The 24,925-nt window shown below is 37.2% G+C and overlaps 1 protein-coding gene across 1 annotated transcript in view; it reads right to left on the reverse strand.

Moving 5' to 3' along the window:
- Nucleotides 1–24,925, reverse strand: part of LOC134654832 (neuropeptides capa receptor-like) — a 62,645-nt gene that overhangs the window by 22,739 nt on the left and 14,981 nt on the right. Inside the window, exon 2 of the mRNA XM_063510302.1 lies at nucleotides 2,158–2,248. Coding sequence (XP_063366372.1) covers nucleotides 2,158–2,248 — 91 coding nt within the window. The remainder of the gene's footprint in view (nucleotides 1–2,157; nucleotides 2,249–24,925) is intronic.

Raw genomic sequence — 24,925 nt, forward strand, 5'->3', positions numbered from 1 at the left:
CTACACGGTCGCCGACAAGCCTTCTAACCGTCTGTCCTTGGTCTGACCTTGGTGAGTTTTGGTCAAATTTTGTTGGAAACAACTGTCTACACGGTCCGTCCAGACCAAGGCCACGCGGTCTGAGGGGCTTGTCGGCGACCGTGTAGTAAGGGCTTTACACAAACGAAAGGTCAACTTTCTTTTGACTTTGCTATGGTTAAGTCAAAATACCTCTACCGCACATTGGAGGAACAACCTAGAGACTTAATGGTCTTCCCGCGGACACTCCGGTGCGGAATGATCTCCCTGCCGAGGTTCTCCGAGGGGCTACATTAGTATTTCTTCTATATCTAGTTCTTCAAAAAGCGGCCAAGTGCGAGTCGGACTCGCCCATGAAGGGTTCCGTATTTAGGGGATTTTATGACGTATTAAAAAAAAACTACTTACTAGATCTCGTTCAAACCAATTTTCGGTGGAAGTTTGCATGGTAATGTACATCATATATTTTTTTAGTTTTATCATTCTCTTATTTTAGAAGTTACAGGGGGGGGGTAAAAACATTTTACCACTTTGGAAGTGTCTCTCGCGCAAACTATTCAGTTTAGAAAAAAATTATATTATTTCAATATCATTATCAATATCATTTTTGAAGACCTATCCAGATACCCCACACGTATGGGTTTAATGAAAAAAATTATTTTGAGTTTCAGTTCTAAGTATGGGGAACCCCCAAAATTTATTGTTTTTTGTTTTCTATTTTTGTGTGAAAATCTTAACGCGGTTCACAGAATACATCTACTTACCAAGTTTCAACAGTATAGTTCTTATAGTTTCTGAAAAAAGTGGCTGTGACATACGGATGGACAGACTGACGGACAGACAGACATGACGAATCCATAAGGGTTCCGTTTTTTGCCATTTGGCTACGGAACCCTAAAAAGAAGTGTACAGGATTTTAAAGGACAAGGCCCATGTAACACCTCTGGAGTTGCAGGCGTCCTTAGGCTACGGTGACTGCTCACAATTAGGCGGGTCGTATGCTTGTTTGCCACCGACGTGGTATTTATTATTTCAAATAAAAAACAAAATCTGATCAACGACTGGTGTTAAAGGCACTAAATCATTTTTTAGGTATTTAACCCTGGACTATCATAATATCGCAGGATCATTTTGGGAAATCGTAATAAATCATTTCCATCTAAATAACCCCAGGTTTCACCTAATTCATTAATCTTCTTAGGGTGTTAGGGTGATATTCCACGTGAAATTTCTTGGTTCAATGTGCATTGCGTCTCACTCTCTCATTAAGCAAAATGTGAGACGCAAATACACATTGTACCAAGAAATTGGACAGAATGGAATACCACGCTAACACCCAAAATAACACAATTTTCATGAATGATCGACTCGGACTTTTAGCGAACACTTACGTTTGTGGTTAAAGTAGACATGATTAATTACACTTAATTAATGATGAACTAACTTCATTAAGATCAGTTATTACTTATTGTTAGAAAATTAAGATCGAGAGAGCAGGGAGCCGTCTGTCTTGGTTATGACAAGTATTGTTTTGAAAATCATTTAACGGACGAAAGAAGGCAGGTTCAAAGAAAGAAACGCGTCAATACATTTTTTTGTCTTCGGTATTGCTGAATTAAAATATATTTTTCTTTTGTCCTATTCAAATTTTTAACGACTTCTTAGGATACAAATCGTATTGTTACCTGAGTAACTTTTCGGTTAATTTTCGTCCGCTGTTGCCTATATTTCTCAAAAAGTATTTATTTAGGAAAAGCGGCGGGTTGAAGCCGAGGAGTATTTAAAAGGAAAGTAAATAATAAACTTAACCAAGTAAATATTAACAATCTTAAATAAGTCAAGTTTTTTAAAACTTATTACCAAACATTTATGTTTGGTTCCTCTTCTGTACTTAAAACATAACACCATCAGTCTGAAATTTTGTTGTGAGAAACTTTGCAACTTTTAATAAGAAATAGGGTGACTGCTTTAGTTATTGGCCACTACATAGGGAAGTGTTAGTATTTACTTGCGCCGGTCCGTCACCGTCAACGCAAGTTCCTGATGATACTCCTCGTTACGGAGTGAAACATGTCTGAGCGTTTTCGACTTAAAATACGTGAGTGACCCGATTTTAATATTTTTAATATATTAACTTACGCTTCAGATATGAATGCTCGCAGCTTGCAGAACACGATGCCCAGGCTGTAAGGGTACTGGTGCCAGTAGACTGATAAGTCGTTTGGTAGACCTGCAACAAAATATAAACATTTTAGGCGGAAGCTTACATGCATTGTTGCGAACGCAACCTTTATAGTTGTATAAAATCTCAATACCTATATTCCTAATGCAGTAGCTAAACGCGGCCGTCGGGCTCGGCTAGTATTCGGAAGCTTTTTCTTAAGCACCAATAGGAGCGCTCCACAAACTTCGTATCGCGGCCAATTAGAGGCGCCTAAATTTAAACCACCTTTTGTACTGATCAAATATTGCAAATCACTCTCTCATCAGCCTCCATACAATAACTACACCACTTCTACATTTAACCGTTTTGGCAAGAACCCCTTGTAACCAGTACTTTGGAAGATTACATCAGTTTACTTTAAATCGAAGCTTTTTATTTGAGTCGTTGAGCTCCTGACCTGCACGGCGGCTACATGCATAAATCACTACATCACTACATAGTATAAAACAAAGTCGCTTCCCGCTGTCTGTCTGCTTAGATCTTTCAAACTACGCAACGGATTTTGATGCGGTTTTTTGTAGATAGAGTGATTCAAGAGGAAGGTTTATGCATAATTTGTTAACCCGTGCGAAGCCGGGCGGGTCGCTAGTATACACTAAAAGCTAGCTACAAATTAAATTATTCTTGGAATTGGTTGATGATGGATATTTATAAGATCTCTAAGGCCCACTTGCACCATTCCACTAACCTGGGGTTAACCGGTTAAACATGTAGTTACCATGGTTACCAGTACAATTTGACACTTGGTTAATAGTTTAACCGGTTAACCCCAGGTTAGTGTAACAGTGCAAGTGGGCCTAAGAGTTAAATAAAACAGGTTTGCTAATTTTATATATTGAGGTCTATCAAGAATGACGAGACAACACGTGGCACAAGGAACAGAAATTGAAAGATACATTATAAGTGTTAATTTTTAGAAGTACATATTGTTGTAAACAGATTATATCGCTATAGTAAATGGCCACTCTTAATAACAAGACTTCGATTGGCTTGTTTCTTTCTGATCTGTTAGGAGTGGCCAATTACTATGTAGTGGCCAATACGAATAACTACAGCCACCCACTAATGTATTCCGTCATCCGGTGGTATACGTCGACCGCTTTCCTTGTTCCCAGTGTTTTATTCGCTGACTCATTCTGTTTACAAAACACGCTCTCCTACCAACAACAACAAGATTACAAGATCGCTGAGAATTAATTAAAATGCAAACGTATTTTATAAAGTCTATCCACAGTCTATCAAGAAGTGACGTGTCAATACCATGTCAGAAGAAACGAAAAAAATATATATAAAAGAGGTTGCTTTCTTAATCGAACGAGCGAGCGAAGCGAAGCGAAGTTCTTACATTCGACTTTGAACACGCGGCTGGCTAGCGGCACGTCTCGGCATTTCGATGTTTTTAAGCTGAACTGTCAGAAGATAGTTTGATACTCAATAACTTAAGTAAATTTGTTCTAATTTAAATAAAATTGGGTAAACGTGTAGTCGAGGGCATTATATTTTAGTCATTAAATTATGAGCAGGCCCGATCAAGAGGTTATTGAGCTAGAAGAGCTTAGAAGGCCAAAAAGCTGTTTGTGAGAGGTCTTGCTATTCTGGTCATTTTTTTGCAAGAAACATGGTCGAGTTTAGTATCAAATGAAAGTGCTCGACTTACACTTTTATAATATCGTTTTTAAATTTACCATTTTGAAATAATTAGCAAGATAAAAATAAATTAGAATAAACATAACATATGTATTTGACATTTGACAGGAAATATTTCGGCTTAGCACAGATACAGTTTATTTTAATCTCTATGGTGGTGAATTAAATCCAGGGGAGGGACAGCCGTATACGAAGCCCTTTATTCGAAAAAATAGCGCCATCTATATTACTTAACGCTAAACTTGTAAATGGCGCTTCAAAATTGATGCAAAAAAGCAAATCTTGTCAGTAGAAAAAGGCGCGAAACTCAAATTTTCTATGCGACCATATCCCTTCGCGTCTACATTTTTTCTACTGACAAGATCTGCTTGGCCAACTATATTATACATACTACTCTTTGCTTAAATCAATCAGTTAAGGGCTCCACAGACCTTGCAATAAATCCACGCGATCTTTGATCCATTGCCGCCTATAGAGCGACATAAAATAGTTGAAATTAAATAAAATGGAACTCAAAAATGTCCATAGTAAATTGTTGCCATGAATAAGCATTTTACGTCAAAAATGTGACAGTTACGTAGAAAGTGGCGTCCTCATTTATTTTCTATTATTTTATGTCGCACTATACGAGTACATACCTAAGTAGGTGCAACAAAGTCAATCGCTATATAATTTTTGGTTAACCGCGAGTTCTCAGTTCGGGGCGAACTACTAGTATAAAGTTGCGTTCTTAATCGTTCTTAATGTACAGTTAAAACTATTCTTCACCTAGTCGCTTCGTAAGTAACTACCACTTTCGACTAAGAAAAAGCAATTAAATAAAACTTGTTATCGCCTAGGCACTTCACAAAAACTAGTTTTGACAATAAAAACTAATTTTTACAAAGGCATAATAAATATCGGTCAAACGCCCACATTCGGGGTAGTCTTGGCGTCCGTGACATCGCTGACAAACTGCAAGAGTGCCGCCTTCGTTGGTATGGCCACGTCTCGCGCAGACCGGCAAGTTACGTGGGTAACAAATGCCTGGCCATGCCGCCTCCTCCCGGTACGGGAAGAAAAGGCTGGCCCAGGAAGCGATGGCTTGATGTCGTTAAGGAGGACATGCGTGCCAACGGAATCACCACCAGGGACGCCGAAGATCGGGCAAAGTGGACACGAAGGAGACGAAAGGCGGACCCCGGGTCCTCGATCGCGCCCCGCGCGGGGGCATAGCTGGAATTGACGCCAGGATGATGATGAATAAATATCGGTTCAACTTAAAATGGGCTTTTACAATAACGTAATTGCTTCTCACAACAAATGATTTACAAAACGATTGAATATTGCGAGAAATTCCGTAATTCCAATATGTACAATACCTACGTGCGAATTCTTTTCGCAATCCTCTTGCATTTGTCTCGCGGATATAATTCGTATATTTTACGACAGTCCGTTGAACTCTGTTCGATCATCAGTTATTTTCTGTATCATCGAGTATCATAAGATTCAATTGGAATATTGTCGAAGTGAAAATGATGGCTTCCCGGCGCCTTAGGGCGTTTTTTTTTTGTTGTCCCCTACACTTTTTTTTTCAAATATGGGATTTTTTATGTTATTTCTACTCAGAATCACGAGCTCTTTCTATCCTAATAGGAGAAAAAAAGCGTCCTAAGGTTTTTATTTCCATTACGTCACCATTTTTCATAGACTTTGTATGGCGGTCGCGGAATGGAAAGATCGAAAAATGTATGGAAATTTTGGGACACTTTTTTTCTCCTATTAGGATAGAAAGAGCTCGTGATTCTGAGTAGAAATAACATAAAAAATCCCAAATTTGAAAAAAAAGTTTAGGGGACAACAAAAAAAAACGCCCCTTAACTTTCCGGGGTTAAAAAACAAAATAAAAAGACAGTCTTTTCAGTGACTGTAAAGTTACAAAATTGCTCTCGATCCTTTTCCTCCCTTCTCAAATAAAATTGGGACACATGAGGCACAATTAGGGCACACGTTTATGAAAGTGGAGCATAGAGTGTACAGCGGGAGTAATCGGATTAAATGCAGCACGCGAAGCGTTCGCTGTACCGGGGTCAGGTTCGAACTTTAAAAACACTACAGGGGCCACTACAGGGTGATGAATATTCTGACCAAACTCTGAGGGGTTAATATTGTGAAGTATTCATAAATATAAAGGTGCACGGCGATCCGCCCGCTCCCCGCATTCCGAGGGTAGACGAGACGACGCGACGCGGGCCAAAAATAATAGTCCACAAGTCACCACCGCCGATAACGGCCTAATTTGAGTCGCAATCGAGTCTGAACTAACATAGTTAAACTGGACTGTCTATTCCATTACTAAAGGTAGATAGTATACCTAGATACATACTATATTTAATTACACAAACGGGTTTACGGGTAAGTGTTATATAGATACATACTGACCTCAATATCCCGACCTAAACAAATACTCGTGCCACAATTGTTTTAAGGTGTCCAGCGGGATTTTGAAACAAAATTTTATCAGATTTTATTACTGTACCGTAAAACCACCAAATAAGACTGCATTTCCACCAAAAGCTGTGCGAGGATGGGTAGCGGGGTTTGTGTTTGTTACGAACCAATAGAAATACTTAATTTACCTATCCTCACACATCGCGGCTCAGCGGAGCGAGGTTTTTGCACATACAAAACAACTGAAGGATGTGAGCAAGGAATGTGTTGCAAAAGGTACGGACAGAATTTTTAGGGTGCGTTTTCAGGTCAAGAAATCAGGTTTAGAATCGATGAAGTTACTAAATAGAGAAACGCCTCAAGAATGTTAATTAATTTTTTCGCAACCGTTTTGCAATCAAAAGGCGCTAAGATGTTTCAAAAACTCTGCTGGCTGAACCTATTGCACCTTAAACTTATTATCGCATAACACGGCCTGTCCATTACTAGAGACTAGTCTGACCCAAGCCTAAACAAATACTCATGCCACAATTATTTTGATATCGCTAGCCTAATGTATAACTAGACCATGAACGGTACTTAAATAATAATTATAGGTAGGGTGAAAAAGGCCAACGAAACGCGAAAATTTTCATTTTCATTAATATTATTAATAATGTAATGTAAATAAATTGACTATCAAAATATAAATTCGAATGAATTAGTTTAGGATAATTTCGTTAAAGGTGAGTTTTTTCGGTTAATTCTTACATAGATAATTTTTACTACGACTTATAGATTCCGAAATATAAGCGACTTTCTGGAAAAACCGTTATAAATTAATCTTATACATTCTATTTAAATATTTAATTGAGAGATTCATAGATCACACTTTGTAAAATTGAAAAATTAAAAAAAAAATACTAAATGTAAATATCTTCAAAATTGCTTTATTAGGGTTACCTAAATAATCAACATAATTTGAAAGTTTAAATAACCATATGAATTTCGTACTCAGCAGAAACTTCTGCAATCGATGCTGTTTAAGAAATGTAACACTCTTACGGTAGATGTTGCTAGGGTGCCTCCCTAAGGCCCATATGGTAGAAATAAGTGAAGTCTAGGACTTAGACGGTGCGAGAACTCGCATGCGAGTTTCATTACATTGCGTCATTTGATCGGTCGACTGAATTGATGTAATCTCAATGGTCCGCAATGTAACTAAAATCGTTCTGGGCCCTTATTAGGCTTTGGTATCCTTCACATTTTATTTTTATTTATTTATTTATATGAGCCTAGAGTGTCCCACTGCTGGGCAAAGGCCTCCCTCCTCCCTTTCCACGTATCCCGGTCTTGACCCGTCTCCCACCAGTTCCTGTCATTGATTTGACCCCGGGTTTGATGTCGGACCCAATTGGTTGTTATTTTAGCCCACAAATCATCCGGCATACGGCAAACGTGTCCCGCCCAGTCCCACTTCAGCTTGGCGGTTGTTTCAGCTACGTCCGCTATTTGCGTTTTGAAGCATAGTACAGTGTTTTTGATGCGATCGGTCAACTTCACGCCGAGAATACTACGCTCCATGGCGCGTTGACAAACCTTCACATTTAGTACAGAAAAAACAACGTTGTGTTATTTAACGACTACCTATCATCACGAGTATATTTACGTGCGTCAGCGAAGATCGCGCCATAATATTAAAGGCGATTGAACGGCTTCTTTTAATTAGCAGAAATTGATTAAGATAGGATAGAAGGTCGAGAAAACCTTCTATTTATCACATTGACGTCAAGACAAACGTGTGTTTCTTTAACATATGTATTATGTTAAGTAACATAAGTATCAGTTTCTAGCATGCACTACGTCGGTGTATTTTCAGCGAAGGTACTTGAGTCACTTGAGAACAACTTACCTAATACAAAATACAAATTATTTATTGTTTAAATGTGAGTGGTTAAATGGTGGTAGGGTTAGTATTTAGTTCCATCACAATCAACCAGAATTTGGCGTACAATACTCTCAATCATGTTATTAAAACCAATTAATTAATATTATCTGTCGTAAATTAACATTATTTAATAATGTGATAGTACATATTTATATGGAATCACATCAGATAACATGTTTATGTAAATGTTGAATAGAAAAGGGCCCACCGCATTCCCTTGAGGTACGCTTGACTAATTTCCTTAAGTAAAGATTAGGTACTAAACCCGTCCCGGTTTCGGGTCCACAAACAAAGATTCCTGGATTTCAGATGGCAGTGGAACAAAAAAAAGCGTAACAAACCAGAAAGCAAATATTGCTCAAAGTTTTTTTAATTAGCTGAATGCCATGATGCTGTGTCACAAATATATATAAAATGGAAATTTAAAACAAGCTACTTCCCGGCCTAGGCCTGCAACTTTGTATGAAATTTCATTACAGACCTCTCGTCTAGCCGCGCCCGAAATGTGTTACCTCCCAGCCTAATATGAAGAACATAATATCAAAATTCCACAGCATAATAACTCTATAATACACTGTATTCTCTTTGCTCGCAAAAACAAAGACACGCACGGACGGTCTCAACCTTCAAAGTAGGACGAGTACGCGATGGGTGCGAATTACTGTCGTACTTGCTGGAATTTTCTTTAACGAACTTTAGTTAGATTCTAGTTTAAACTTCGTTAAAGAACATAATTTATGCTGTCACAGTCTTTAGAGGATTAATTAGAAAATGTTAGTAGCTTTTTGCGCTCGATGTTACCAAATTAATACCAAATGATAGTGATAAAAGTATTCAGTGTGCATTCTATCCGTACGATCAGTAGATTCTGACAACGCTAAGTATGCAACTGAGCCCGTACCATGAGTCACTGACAGTGTCAAAACTGACATATACGCTAACGTCTACGTAATTTACTTTCTATACCTCTCGCTCACAATAAAATGCGAGTACGAGCGAGATGCATACAAAGTAAGTTACGTTCTCGATAAAGTTTATGTCAGTGCCAAACTGGTGGTAGCCACACTAGGCACTCTAAGTTTGCACATAGTCACTGCATGTATGTAAGTAATTAAGTATGGTTTGTACGGTGGCGTTAGAGTAAAAAGCAATAAAACTTGTTACAATAGTATTGTTATTTCGAAAGGTGTTAAGTATTAATACGAAGAAGTGAATTTAGATTTTAGACCTTAGTTTTTAATAAATGACTTTTATATTTCTTAAACAAAAGATATTATCTTTACGCATGGGTTATTAAAACTGAAAAGTACCTCTTCACGCTTAAACCGCCAAACCCATTTTTTTATGTAATAGTCAGCAAACGAGCAGAGGATCGCCTGATGGGAAGCGGTCATCGTCACCCATGGACATAAGCAACATCACAGGAGCCACTTAAGCGTTACCGACCCTTATAACCCTAAGTATTTAGGGTTCCACTTCTTGAAGAATCCCATGTCGTAGTGCAAAGGAAATACCTCGTGAAATTCCTTGATTTACATGAAATTTGGTACGGAGATACTTCGAGGCCTGAGTAAGGACATAGTATAAGTAGCTTTTATCAATCATCATCATCATCCCAAGCAGATGACGTACCGGGCAGAAAAGAAAAGAAAAGAAAAGAAAATATTTATTAGTAACATCGTTACAAGTCGGTTAATAAATTTACATTTAAAGCAATATATAGTTATAACACTTATAACTAACATATCGTTATTAGTGTATAAATAACATCAACATTAATTTAGATATTACATTTTGTACATATATTTCATACATTTATTTATTGTTTAATAATTCATTTACATCATAAAATTGCGCCTGTAGGAGCCATTTTTTAAGTTTGCTTTTAAATACATGTGAGGAAGGTGCATCCCTGATACTGTCCGGTATCTTGCTGTATATTAGAGGGCCGAGGACGTAGACTGACCGTTTGGATTTCGCGAGCTTGTGGGGCACGGGGGCAAGTTGGCCCGCGTTTTTATTGCTACGCAGACTATATTTTGTGTTTGCTGATTTAGTTGCAAACTCTTTGCTATTATTGTACGTAAATATTGCCACATTTTGGATTAGTACAGATGGAAGTGTTAGTATGCTAAACTGTCGAAAGTACTCGCGAGCAGAGACATCGTCAGGGACACCTGCTATCGCCCGGACAGCTCGCTTTTGGAGTACAAATACCCTATACCCTATGCAGAAGCTATTAGTATCCACCTATTAGGGTTCCGTACCCAAAGGGTAATAACGGGACCCTATTACTAAGACTCCGCTGTCCGTCCGTCCGTCCGTCCGTCCGTCCGTCTATCACCAGGCTGTATCTCACGAACCGTGATAGCTAGACAGTTGAAATTTTCACAGATGATGTATTTCTGTTGCCGCTATAACAACAAATACTAAAAACAGAATAAAATAAAGATTTAAGTGGGGCTCCCATACAACAAACGTGATTTTTGACCGAAGTTAAGCAACGTCGGGCGGGGTCAGTACTTGGATGGGTGACCGTTTTTTTGCTTGTTTTGCACTATTTTTTGTTGATAGTTATTGTATTTACTAAGTCGCCAAATTTGCGCAAGTAATAAGAATACAAGTCTATCTTGTTACGTGAATACAGCTTCAAATGGTCCATAAAATAATATGAGGATGAGTCAACAAAGCTCAACGTTTGGATATACGCCAAAACCAAGACATACTACTTATACGGGATGTTAAATAAATAAAAATGGCAAATAAGCCAGTAACGTCTAGTTCTTTCTTTATTGACCCTCAAGATGCACGGCCCCTAAAGGTGACGGATGAAAAGTGATTGCATGTAGCGGAGATGAAAATGTTAAGGTGGATGTGTGGCGTGACGAGAATGGATAGGATAAGGAATGAGTATATAAGAGGAAGCCTGAAAGTTGCACCCATAACAGAAAAAGTAAGGGCACACCGCCTAGCGTGGTACGGGCATGTGATGCGGAGGGATGAAAGTCATGTGACGAGAAAGGTATTACGAATGAATGTGGAGGGAAGTACGAGAGGAAAACCGAGGAAAAAGTGGATGGACTGTGAGAGATGATATGAAACGAACGCAAGTGAATAATGAGATGACGGGCGACAGAGAGGTATGGAAGAGAAAGACATGCTGCGCCGACCCCAAATGAATGGGACAAGAGCAAGAGAATGATGATGATCCTCAAGATGCACTCAAATCATTCAAAAAGTTACGGAAACAATGAGTAGGTACTATTAAATATTTATCGTTCTAAATCGTCACTTAAAAGTTATTCCATGAGCCAACATGAGGAAACAACTCAAATTTTATTTTTGCATTAATTATTAACTTTGCATCTAATTTGCCACTCTTGTGGATAAAATGCAACTTTCTTATCAGTTTTTGGCGAATAAAGAGAGTTTACACGGTTAAGACACTTAGAGCGGCGTGCTGAGCCCGTACCACGAGTCACTGACAGTGTCAAAACTGACATTTACGCTATCGAGAACGTAATTTACTTCCTATACATCTCGTTTGCACTAATATGGGAGTACGAGCGAGATGTATAGAAAGTAAATTACGTTCTCAATAGCGTAAATGTCCGTTTTGACACTGTCAGTGACTCATTGTACGGGCTCAGTAAATTACGTTCTCGACGGCGTTTATGTCAGTGCCAAACTGATGGTAGCCGTACTGATCCGAATCCAATGTGAAGATCGCCTTTCTCGTCGCTATAGTTCGTTTTTTTAGCTTTAGAAAGAACTTGAAAGAAGGTAAGCGATTTTGACATGTCTTTTAATTGAAAAACACTTTAAAAATCAATAACTATTACTTATGAAAGCAGAAGACTATAAAAGATCGTATTAGATTCATAATTGTCACATATTTACCGTAACTTATTTTTAAAATGTGTTTTTCAATTAAAAGACACATCAAGATTTAGCATAAATGCTAAATCTTGATGCTAAAAAACCGAACTATATTTATTTGGTGACTGCGATTTCACCGTAGCGCCATAGCGGCCTCTACGACCGTAACCGTCTACGCCGTAAAACGATACAAACTATTTAGTATGCACACTTCGTTGAATCACAAAATTACCTTTAAATCTACAATGTCTTTAGTCACTACCAGACTTATATGGACATAAGACATTTTGACTGCCGAGACAGAATAGGATAGATTAAGTGTAAAAAGGACGTAGCTACCGTGATATTATTACTGAGTTAAGACTTTATAATATTAAGAAGCAAGGAAGGTAAATAAATGGGGCGGAATGAAATTAAGGTCATGAAATGTCAGTTTAGTGTGCTTGCCTACCTGTAGGTAGGCATATTGGATTGGATGAACCACTAGATGAACCCTTCAAGATTTTGACCATAGACTAGAACTAGATATATTAAAAAAAATGGTAAAGAATACGTTCTGCCGATTTGCAGATTTAAATAAATACATTTATTTTGATTGAGTCATTTTTGGAGGCCACAAAAATACATCGTTTTTAGGGTTCCATACCCAAAGGGTAAAAACGGGACCGTACTCGTATTACTAAGACTCCACTGTCCGTTTGTTCGTCTGTCTGTCTGTCACCAGGCTGTATCTCATGAACCGTGACTAGCTATCACGGTTGAAATTTTCACAGATGATATATTTCTGTTGCCGCTATATCAAAAAATACTAAAAAGTACGGAACCCTCGGTGGGCGAGTCCGACTCCGGTTTTTTTTTTACAAACTGGCATTTATGGCAGCGGTGAATGGGTTAATTTAACTACGCCGTAGCCGATAACATGGATTTCCCGGTATATGGCGGAAATGCTTCGTAGAGAAAAAACGACAACGTGTCGTGATGAGCGCTGAATGGGTTAAAATATATAATTGCAATCATTTGACTACAAAAAAGACGAATCACCTAAAAATATGCTCCTTTAGCTTTAATGCTTTAATGTACAAACTCACGTTTGTAAAAAAAACCGGCTAAGTGCGAGTCGGACTCGCGTTCCAAGGGTTCCGTACATTAAGTCCCACTCACGCTTGACTGCACATTTCTAATAGGTTTTCCTGTCATCTATAGGTAAAGAACTATTTTGTGTATTTTTTCAAAATTTTAGACCCAGTAGTTTCGAAGATAAAGAGGGTGAACCCTATAAGGGTTCAGTTTCTTCCTTTTGAGGTACGGAACCCTAAAAAATACCAAAATAATATATGCAGCAGTAAAAATGTTTTGTAAAAGTATTTTTAGGTCAACCCTGTACTTTTAGAAAATGTTATCGAATTCTATCCGTAGTCTGGTAAAAAAGGAATTTAGAAATTTCGCATTTGAACGATAAAGGAAACTTTGAAAGGCCGAGGTAAAATTTAAAAATGCTGAATACAGCTTTAGCTTAAAAGCTAGCTGTTCCGTGAATTTAAAATTGAAGATTCCAATAAGATCTTGTGTAGATACTATCCTAAAAGCTTATTAGTGTACCGCACAAACTTTGTTCGCGGTACACTTATGGGATCACATCGGTCTTGCAAATCAGTTAAATGTGTTTTTCTCAATAACCTTTTGACGTAGATAGCTGAAATTTGGAACAGCTTTAACGAACGCAAAGCAAAGCCTCGGACAGACCGACAGATGGACACGGCAAAACTATAGGGTTCCTAGTTGACTACGGAACCCTAAAAACAGGCAAACAATATCTGTAAAATATAACGAAGCGTGCGGTACACTAAATGCCACGAGCTATGACTCGGGCTTGACCAAATTTTTATTTTTTTTAATTTATACAAACACTGCTCATTTTGGACGCAGCTGAAATAGCGACCGCTTATTATCATCACAATAAAATTTATCGAACGATCAGACTAGGTAAGCTTCAAAAGTATCTATAATTTCTCTAAGCGCCACTTGCACCATTCCACTAACCCGGGGTTAACCGGTTAAACCTGTAATTACCATGGTTACCAGTACAATTTGACACTGAGTTTAACCGTGACAAAGTGACATTTGACAATGGTTTAACCACTTAACCCCGGGTTAGTGAGATGGTGCAAGTGGCCCTAACAGATTAACAAAAAGACAAACCTATGTCTTTATATTTCAATATGTAGAACAATTACTGTATATATATGGTATCAAGCTATGATAAAAATAGTAATCTGAGTTTGTGAATTTATGTTTTTATATATTTTAATATGTTTTTATATATTTATTAATAAAATAGGGGATATTTTGTTCTTCAAAATATTGTATTCGGAACAAACATAAGTAATCACATCTTTAAAAAATCTCGAATGTGCGAATGAATGTACATTTTGTGAAAAAAAAAAGTACATTTGTCACACATTTTGTACTGTGCAGCACCGGACTACTAGTAGTTGAGGTGGTCTGTTGAACTAATTTTAAATTCCATAGACGAAACTTAATTCGAACCGTGTTAAATACCTTCGTTCCCCAAAAGTGCTGGAGTCACCATCAAGAAACGATTAAGAAGAGATTACTTAACGTTACTAAGCCCTGCACGTTCTAAACTTTCGCTCCTGTAGAGGACTAATGTTGAAGGAATGGAACCACAGATTAAACTTACTTTATACTCCATACGAGATAGGATTAGACAAAAGAAAAGGTTTTTTATAGTGCAATTGAATAAGTAACATTTCTCAATTATACACTCCAGACCTAGTTCGAAGTAGAATATCGAAGAAGAAAATATTTCCACCCAATTTATCCATTAATCATTTTCGCGACGTTCTAATCATAGTTTGTCAATAATACAAAATTCTTATTATTGAAATTGAAACTGAAAATCTTTATTTCAGGTCTGTCGGCCCATATTCTGTTAGTTTACACTGCTTAAACACTATATTAGTAGAGTACATAAATTGTAAAATAAATTAAATTAAATTAAAATATTAAATTAGTTAACTTAAGTTCAATTAAATTTAAATTTGATTAAAATTAAATTAAAAGTAAATTTAATTCAATTATAGTTTACAATTAATAAATAAATTTTCCATTGATAAACACAAAGTGGCAGAGGTCAACAAGGGGTTAATATAAGACACGTGTAAAAATAAGACTAAGTCTAATTCACTATTTGATTGCTTTCTCATATTAGTCACAGGGCGGACACGCTATACATCAAAAATCATTTGCGTTTATATCAAAAATCATTTGCGCGCACGTCTGTACACGCGTCATTGTGTATGTGTGGGTAAGTCGCTTTACTGAGAGTACGCCAGAAGTCCGCCAGATACATGTCGCGGGGCGAGGTAATGCGAGTCGGGGCGTTCTGTATGATAATACTTTTACTTATTCTGTGTCAAAGTCTTTCATTTTCTTTCCTAAACTGCGATAAACAATTATTTCTTTCAATAATAATTTACAAAATTGCTTCACCTTAGTTTTTAAATGGTTTGTTAAATAGAGTTACTGAGCGTCTCAGCTTGGTTCTTAACGCCCCCGCTGCGTCAATTAACTTATCCGCAGTGACCTTGCTAATTAAGAAATCATCGTTGTTCTTGGATTAATGTATCGAAGAAAAAATCTACATTTTTATTTTTAGGGAGAAAAAGTTTCAAATTTTGCAGAACCTATAGTAAAGGACCCTATAATGGACGTGGAACCGGTAATGGGACATAAAACCACAAATCCTCTAAAATAAGTATGTAAAAGTAGTTTATAAACACTGGCAATATTTTACCATAAATAAGAGTCATAGAGCTGTTTAAGTTTGACTTTTTATTAATTTCGGTTACTTTTTAAGAAATTGGCGCCAACCCAAAAGTTGTCGTGTCACTGGAAAAAATAACCAGTAAGAATTCTTAACAACTTCGCTAAGAGAGTTGAGTTCATATATTAAATTGTAATTGGGGCATTATCTATGAAAAGGGACCTTATTGTCGATGGCGCTTACACCGCACAGCGTAGCGAGGCATTGTATTTATCTCGGAGCATCGTTAATAATGGCGTAACCGCCATCGACAATAAGGTCCCTTTTCATAGATAACGTCACAATTAATTATTACTTGGTGTAAACTAGAATGTGTTTTGTTAATTGCATTTACCATGAGATAAGGTATACAACACACTATGTTGTGACTCTAGAGATATATAAAAAATAGTGGTATTTTGCCCAATCCCATTATAGGAGCTGTAAAACTGCATACCTCCTATGATGGGACAATTTACATAATGATGCTTGTCATGTCGTAATTTCATGTTTAAACAATACAGAAGTATAATGTAGTTACGAACTATGTCAGGAGGTCTCCTCGGACTTCGGATAAATTAATATCGTTTTTAATTTTTTTATTTAACTTGCCCTGTTAATTTGTATGTTAGTTATAAGTGTCGTTCAAATCTTGGAAATGGCATTTAAGCCACTTTCGGATTTCCGATCGAGTTGAAATTTTGGATACGCATGCAAATCGGATGACAATGCAATATTATGATAACATGGACTTGATCTCATGATGGAGACAGGAGGTGTCATAGGAACTCTGTGATAAACGCAACCTAATTGCGTTTGGGTTTGTTAGAATTGTCTCGATTAGTATTAGTTGGCTGTCGAAAGAAAAATACATTCTTACATAATAGCTTATACCAAAAACGACTAATAATTAGTTTTTTGCCAAAAATGTATTCCCTATTCCAACATCTTATACTGATAGGGTATGTCCATTATAGGGGGCCCATTACTGGATCCACGTCCATTACCGGGGTTCCATTACCAGTAATAAGCTCCAGAGCTTTGGTGTCCATGACTGGAGAAAAAAAAAACATACTTTTAATTTATTAATTATGTGGAAACTAATTGCAGTATCTTTGATACAAAACGCCTGAAACATGAAAGAAGGATAGGATATTCATCTTTTAACAAGCTAAGCGGTAGAACCTTTACATGTATCAGGGAAATATCACAAATACTCCAAATTTCCTCTTAAATGTCCTATGACTGGTGCCGTTACTATACGTAGGTAATTGAGTTATAAAGCCAGAGCACACCGGCTGCTTGTGCGTAGACATAGAATATATTGGAGCCGCGCATACACACGTCACGCAAGCGGTGTGCACAGACCTTTTATTATTTCCACTCTTTGTTTCCATTGTGTTGTTATATGTTATATGTTCTCGCGGGCTTGGTTTCCGCAACTCGACGTCATATTATTGCGTCTATTTAGCGTGATGGGTTGGCGGCCTATTCCTGCCAACCCAACTCGACCAGGAAGCCTAGCAGACCCTTGACGTTGCCGACGACTTCTGGGAGCGACCCCGGCGAGCCGAGGTGTTGTGCCTTCCATTGTGTTACCTACCGATATTATCCATCAGATGGAATTAATTAGACTAATGAGGTGAAAACCGTCTACAAACTCTTTTGTCGCTTTTTTCCCTTGCGAGGTCCCTTTGTTTCCCATAAAGTTTTAAGTCATGATGTAGTTTGTCATATTATCATTAGGCATAAAAACTGAAACCGTTGACTTTTCAGGATTTTCGTTAGGTTATCCTATAGATAGGTTAGGTTAGGCTAGGTTTGTTTTATGCCCCTGCGTGGGCGGGCGCGATGTGTAGCCAACGCGCCCAATGAGGTGAAGGGGTGATTTCCCCAAGAGTCGGGTCCGAGTCCGGACGGCCGCTGGCGAGGTTGCGGAAGAGTACTTCGGCGTTCCTGGGACCTCGTTGTATAGCAGCGAGGCGGCAACAGAGGGGTTTTAGTGGGTAAACCTGGGGTATCATTAGCCCACAACAGGGAGTCCCACATAACCATCCCGGCCCGTCCCCGCGCCGGGTGGTAGGTATGCGTAAAGCATTTCCCCTCTTAAAAAAAAAATGTTTGTTTTATGCCAATCCTGTACGGATATGATGGTCGTTCTTGTCTACGTGACAGCGTGATAAAACGGTGTCCGTCACTTTCTTTCCCACGGTGTTAAACAGTGACAGTTATTTTATCACGTGGATAAAGATGGATAAAGCTATCCATAATAGGCTGGCTGAAAAGTGTCGCATTTCTGAACGTAATGAATTATGACTAAGGAAAATGCGGTCAAATAATTAAAGTAAATTATTAAAACTATTTGGGAAACAATAGAGACCCAACTCTTGCATTTGTACACATTCTCCACTTACAAGATAAAGGCAGAGCAGAAGTGAAGCACTAAATTTCTGACTAGGTAGGTATGTCTGTGCTAATTACCTACTTATTCAAATACGAGAGTTCTTGCCCTATGAATAAGAATAATAACTTTTATTTGCGATAAACATTATTTATGGCGGTCTTCCCTGCAATACATTTTGTTAAGCTTAGAATAAATTTAAAAGTGGAAAAACTACTGTATTACTCCAGCGCTGAGCCACCAAGACTTCATCCATAGCCATCAATTCTTTCCACCATTATGGGTCAAGGGGGACCCATAAAATTAAATTAAGTAAATTAATTTAATTTATTCTAAGCTTAATAGCATCGTTCGCAGACATTTCTGCTTGTTAAAAATTAAAATACATTTTGTATGTCGGTTTTCCCCACATTTATCTGAATTAAATTACTTAACTACAATTTTTTGCAATTCAACCGATTGTTTCTATGGAGAAATGGCCAACACTATTCTCTCAGCTCTGGGTCTCAAAAGCTATTAAAAGTTATTGCAACTCACGAGTCATTTCTACATAGTTTAATCGGTTTTTTGATAGATACTTCTGTTTGAAGTGGCAGCCTTTGTGTGCTAAGTAGGTAAGGATCCTACTTCATCACCGACTTTATAAAAGCAAATTTTTATAAACACAAGTATGAGAGTTTAATAGTTTATTTATTCCTAACACTCTTAAGATTTTTTTGACAAATTTTTGCTGACAATATTAATAGTTCTTGAGATACAGTCCTACTGTGACAGAAAGACAGACTGACAGCGAAGGCTTATGATAATGAATATTAATATGGTTCTGTTTGTCAGCCTTCGAGTACGAAATGTATAAGAAGTTATACAGGGTAATCCATGTATTAACCACTATTAATTAAGTAAGCGTGCTCGGCTACTAGTGTTAACGCTCGCTCGCTCGAAAAACGCTCATTTAGAGGCTTAAAGACTCGAACCCTTAAGACTTTCGAGCCTTAACGCGCATACGCGTAAAATAAATATGTAAATACAATTCTCAAATATAGTCGAGTCTTCAAGACTTCGCAGTTCGAGTCTTCAAGGCTTCAGCTTCGCAGACTAAAGCTTGAGGGCTCGAGTCTTTAAGCCTAAAAATAACCGTTATTCACAACACTGACTGCTACACGATACTCTACTTCAAACGCAGTATATTCTCAAGTGCTGTTATAACTCACCAAATAATAATTTGGGCTACCGTTATTTTGTGGTGGAGATAGAAAACTGATACACGGATGATGGATGTAACAATTACAATTTTGACAGTTAAGATGATAAATATAACCATAAACTAAGCTTAATATGGTAGCCGAAAAACTAACAGCAGCACGGAATAGATACGAGTAATAATGGTAAGTACATTATGAATGATAATACAACATTATGAGTGTGCTACGTTGGTCATTAGGTAATTACACTCGAGGCGATATTGTGCGCGCGAGCTGGGGACCATTTCTCAAAAACTTGTAACTTGTAATACAAGCGGTTGTCATTTTTTGACAGTTTTTGTTAGAAAGGGACTTCCACTTGTATTACAAGTTACAAGCTTTTGAGAAGCGGGCCCCTGGAAGCGAGCGCGCAATAAGAAAGCCGATGTGTGTAAAATGAATGACCAGTGCTCGGAATAGGTAGTGCCTATTTACCTAAACTTCAGAGGAGGACCTAACTAAGAGTGGTTACAACCACCAAAAAATATTATTTATTATTATTGTTCGCGGGATTTCCCGGGATTCATAAGAGTACCTAATCGACATATACTCAGACTCGGGGTCAAATTATTAACTAAATGCAATTGTTTAATGCCGATAGTTTGAATGGTTACGTTGATTTGTTTATTTAGTACAAATTTGTATACATTAAATGTTTGAAACATATGATAACCAGTTTTTATTTCAATTACCTCGTTACACACATACACATTACATTTTTGATCGATTTTCTACACAGTACGTTATATGTCACGACACGCATTTTTCTGAATTAAACTATTGAATTTTACTAATAATTTGACGCCGAGTCTGATTATATGTCGATTAGGTACTCTTATGAATCCCGGGAAATCCCGCGAACAATATTAATAAATAATATTTTTTGGTGGTTGTAACCACTCTTAGTTAGGTCCTCATCTGAAGTTTAGGTAAATAGGCACTACCTATTCCGAGCACTGAAAATGACCAATGCACACGTGTTTCATACGACGTTTTTCAACACACTTGCGAGGAAAAACCAAAACAAATTTTAATTGTTAAAACGTTTAGTAAAAAAGTACAATCCAAAGAAAAGTGTCAACATATTACCGCACATTTCATGTGAAATACCTACCAATGACTCAGGAGGAACAAATATTAGAGCTCAAAACACAAAAAGTACCCTTATCTGGATTCTAATCCAAGACCATCAGCTTCAGAGGCAAAATAATTATACGCCGCTTTAGCCGCAGAATATTTACTAAGTTTCGGAAACTACTATTGAAAAACTTACTCTTATCTAAGTAGTCACGGAGCTCAATTCAGATTTTAAATTATTGTTATGAAACTGTGATGTTTAACCGTTTTCCTTATAAAAACCGTTTCATAACAAGAAATTAAAATCTGAACCGGGCTCAGGGTCAGGGAACAGGGCTTGTGTTGTTGTAGAAAGTTAACTAATAACTTGTATTCTACGAAATGAAAATCCATAGTTTGACATTAAAGTAAGGATAAGATAAAGTTAGATAAAGATAGTTTATTATTCAAGTAAGCATATTACAATAACATAATTATTATAATTAGATTCTACTACTGGTTGGCTAATACGTATTAGAACAAATTAAATTATTTTCAGAAAATATTTCATAATAATGTTAAATATTTTATTTCAGGCTGGCTAATGGCTTTAAGTCGCCATAAATCCTTTGCAATGTCACAGTAATCGTATCAGACGATAATACATATTTCAGCAGCGGTCTTATTTTGCTCTCGAGGGCAAACTTAATCGTTTTCATAATATTTGATTTATTTTCAATAAAACATGTGCACCATGGTTTGCAAAGAATACAGAGATACATGAATACCTAAAGATTCCAACAATCAAAGAGGAAATTAACAGATATTGTGTTAAGTACAAAGAACGACTAAAAAAACTTGCAAGGGACTTGGTAAACACCAATGACAATCCGAGTAGGCTGAAAAGGTGGCAAATACTGCGGCTAGACCAGAGGCACTAAGTGGCACTAAAAGATAAATTGTATCAAAGTCAAGAGAGAGTATTTAATGGAATACCTCTCAAAACCCTCAAAAAAGACATAACATCTGATTATGGCTAAAACAGCCGATTGCAGATAAAAAGAGAGAATTTTTTTTTTTCAATAATTATAAACTTCCTTCTGACGACGGAGCAAACATAATTATTATTGTAGAAGGGATCAGAAATCTTGTATTGTTGTTATTCATTGTTGTTTAACAAGAAAACAAAATTAAGTTGTTGGCGCTTGGACGACGGCTGATCGGCGATCACGTGAAAAGGTTTCCATAGAAAAGGAAGCGCCGGATGTTCTAGCGTGAGTCTAACACTTTAAACTCTCGCGTTTAGTACACATATTTAATTACACAAACGGGTCTACCGCGATATAATTTAATTGTTTTTACCTTTAATTCCGACGTTTCAGCTGAGTTGCACCAGCTATGGTCACGGAAAGACTGACGTCCCAACAAATGTCAACGGAGATATTAATAAAACACCACTAAACTACCCAAAATTAGTTAATAAAAATGTTCGGGGTAGACAAAGAAATTGTAGCTACCCGTCAAAGTTTAATGTAGTAAGTAAGTAAGTGTGTATGTTTAATGTTTATTAATATCTCCGTTGACATTTGTTGGGACGTCAGTCTTTCCGTGACCACAGCTGGTGCAACTCAGCTGAAACGTCGGAATTAAAGGTAAAAACAATTAAATTATATCGCGATAGACCCGTTTGTGTAATTAAATATGTCTAGCGTGAAACATCCTTAAAAAGGAATCGGAAAGGAATAGGGAAATCAAAATAGTTTTTCTAAAATACACAGAAAAAAAGTGTATCAAAATATATATTCAATCAAAAATTTCACTAGGTCAGCCATACTCTAAGTGTGTTCCGCTGAACCCTAGGGTACCGCGACACCCCTGCAGGGGTTCCGCAAGAATTTAGAACACTATGCTTTAGTCGCCTCGAAAAATTTTACTATGCCGCCACCGTATTGTATGTAGGGTTCCATCAAGTATTTCGCTTTCCAAAAGGGTTCCGTCAAAAAAAAGATTGAGAACCGCTGCACTAGGTAAACTGAGGAGCAGTTTGACTTGGTCATTCATTTAACTTGTTTACTGGCTAATCGTTTTCACATTTGGTGAAAATTAATTGCTTTGACCTTTGATCCCGATCGTCTATTAGCCTTAATAGGGTCAGGTAATATTGCCTGGGCCTGCAAGGGTATCGAATATCCTAAACTAATAATTGATTATGTTTGAGAGCCATTGTCACAGTTGAATAAATAATAGTACTAAGTACAGAAGACTCACTCTCTAACAAAACGCGTCTGTTACGATCAGCACAGATATGGCCGCTAGGTGGCGACAGCGCCACGCGCGGCTTATAGCTTTCCCCAAAATTGGGGCCGAACGGATGTACTTTTAGCTACCTGTAGCAAATCGACGAAATCGCGGAGTGAGCCACGCCTGCCATTGTTAATTTTTCTTGGGTTGGTTTTGTAGTTTACTACGCCTTTGATTTTGTCACATTTTTTGCTGTTCGAAATATTTTACCAATAACTTTGTTACGCGTGGAGAGGCAACGTTTATTGAGTTTTGACGTAAGAAACAAATCGAACGAAAACAAGTCTCTTACGAAACATGTTATCGCACACAATCTTATCAATATTATCAATCACATTCAGGTTGCCATGTCGATATTCATCAGCTATATAAGTCATAACTAGACGATATTTATGATTAGAGAAAACTAGACATCTTTGTGTCCTGATACTTTTGTCGTCGCGATAGCCATTGTCTGTGATAATGATAAATGAGACAAACTACCTATAGTGCAAAAGACCAGTCATAATTTCTACAAGACAGAGTTGATAATTACGTATATGTATACATAAGTTAAACCTAGAGCTATAAGCTATAGGTATATGCAAACAGTCTCAGGTGGTATGCAATACAGTCAGCTTTAAATAGTTGTTGATGGCCAAATATATCGACAACATAATACATCCCTTTCTATGGTAGCAAGGGTGTGTTGCTATATAACTATTTGCACTACCATATGAGACTGACTGTACAAGATGAAAACAATGATTAAAATAATGCCAATGTATTTTCAACTATATATTAGAAAACGAAATACTTGTTCAGCACGAAATTATATTTGTTTTCGATAATAAACCAACGTTTATTACTCGTAGTTATTTGTTAAATGTTCAACAATAACAAAGTTATCAAACTTCTATTATTACAAACAAATTTTAACTTCGAAACGTAAATGATCTATTTTGTTCGGTCAACCGACTTAAAAGATTTTGTGTTTGTTTGCTGTACGATAAGATAATTTTAGGACAGTGGTTCTTAAACGGGTGTCCCAGCACCCAAAAAATTATAGTTCTATACGCTACGTGCACGACTGTCACGCAACCTAGCATCCGCAACTCTAGGGGAAAACGTCAATTTACTACATCTTATAAAACTACTCCAATACCGTAAAATGGAGTGAGTAGGGTCAAAACTGAAATTCAAACCTCGATAACATTTTATTTTTACATATGAAAACTGAATTGTGTATATAATAAGTGTTCCGGACGTTTGTATTTTCGTTTTTATTTTATTTTGGGTAGTTCCATTTCATAACTTTGACGATAAAGAGGAAAACCCACCTCACCCCGTAGTGCCTCGTATCTGGGGTGACAGGGGTTTTCATACAGAGGTGATTTTGGAAGATTGTTGGATCGATTTTTTTTATTATGCGTATTGCTATACCTCCAATTTAAATTGGAATACATTATTTTTGTAGCAGTAGCCTTAAAATCCCTTCTCACCCCCCTCTCAAACCTTCTCTCCCCATTCATAACCCACATCTCCCCGCGAAACCTACTCACCCCGTTTTACGGTACTCAAAAACTACTGAACGGATTTTCACACGATTTTCATCTATCAATAGAGTGATTCTTATATAACTTATTGTTTAAAATAGTGGACATATAACGAGGTTGTCGGAAAAAAACACGCTGGCTAGGAGCTTTATTCGAAAACGCTGCCTGTCCTGGGTCTACAAAAAAGTCCGCGATGATTAACTTACTACGTATACCCATTCTTAACTTCTAGAAAAAGATCACATACTTAATATGTGGCATTTGCAAAGCTTTTTACACGGATACAGCATCAATTATTATCAAAATAATTACGTTAGTTATATTAAGCATTTTCATAAAGATTACAATGGTCCATTACACAATACAATTTAAATGAATATCTCAGGAGTAATCGTAAATCAAAGTTCCAGTTCGAGCCATATAACTTGTATGAAATGTTA

This window comes from Cydia amplana, chromosome 15 (assembly GCF_948474715.1).
Source record: "Cydia amplana chromosome 15, ilCydAmpl1.1, whole genome shotgun sequence".
In the NCBI taxonomy this organism is placed as follows: Eukaryota; Metazoa; Arthropoda; class Insecta; order Lepidoptera; family Tortricidae; genus Cydia; species Cydia amplana.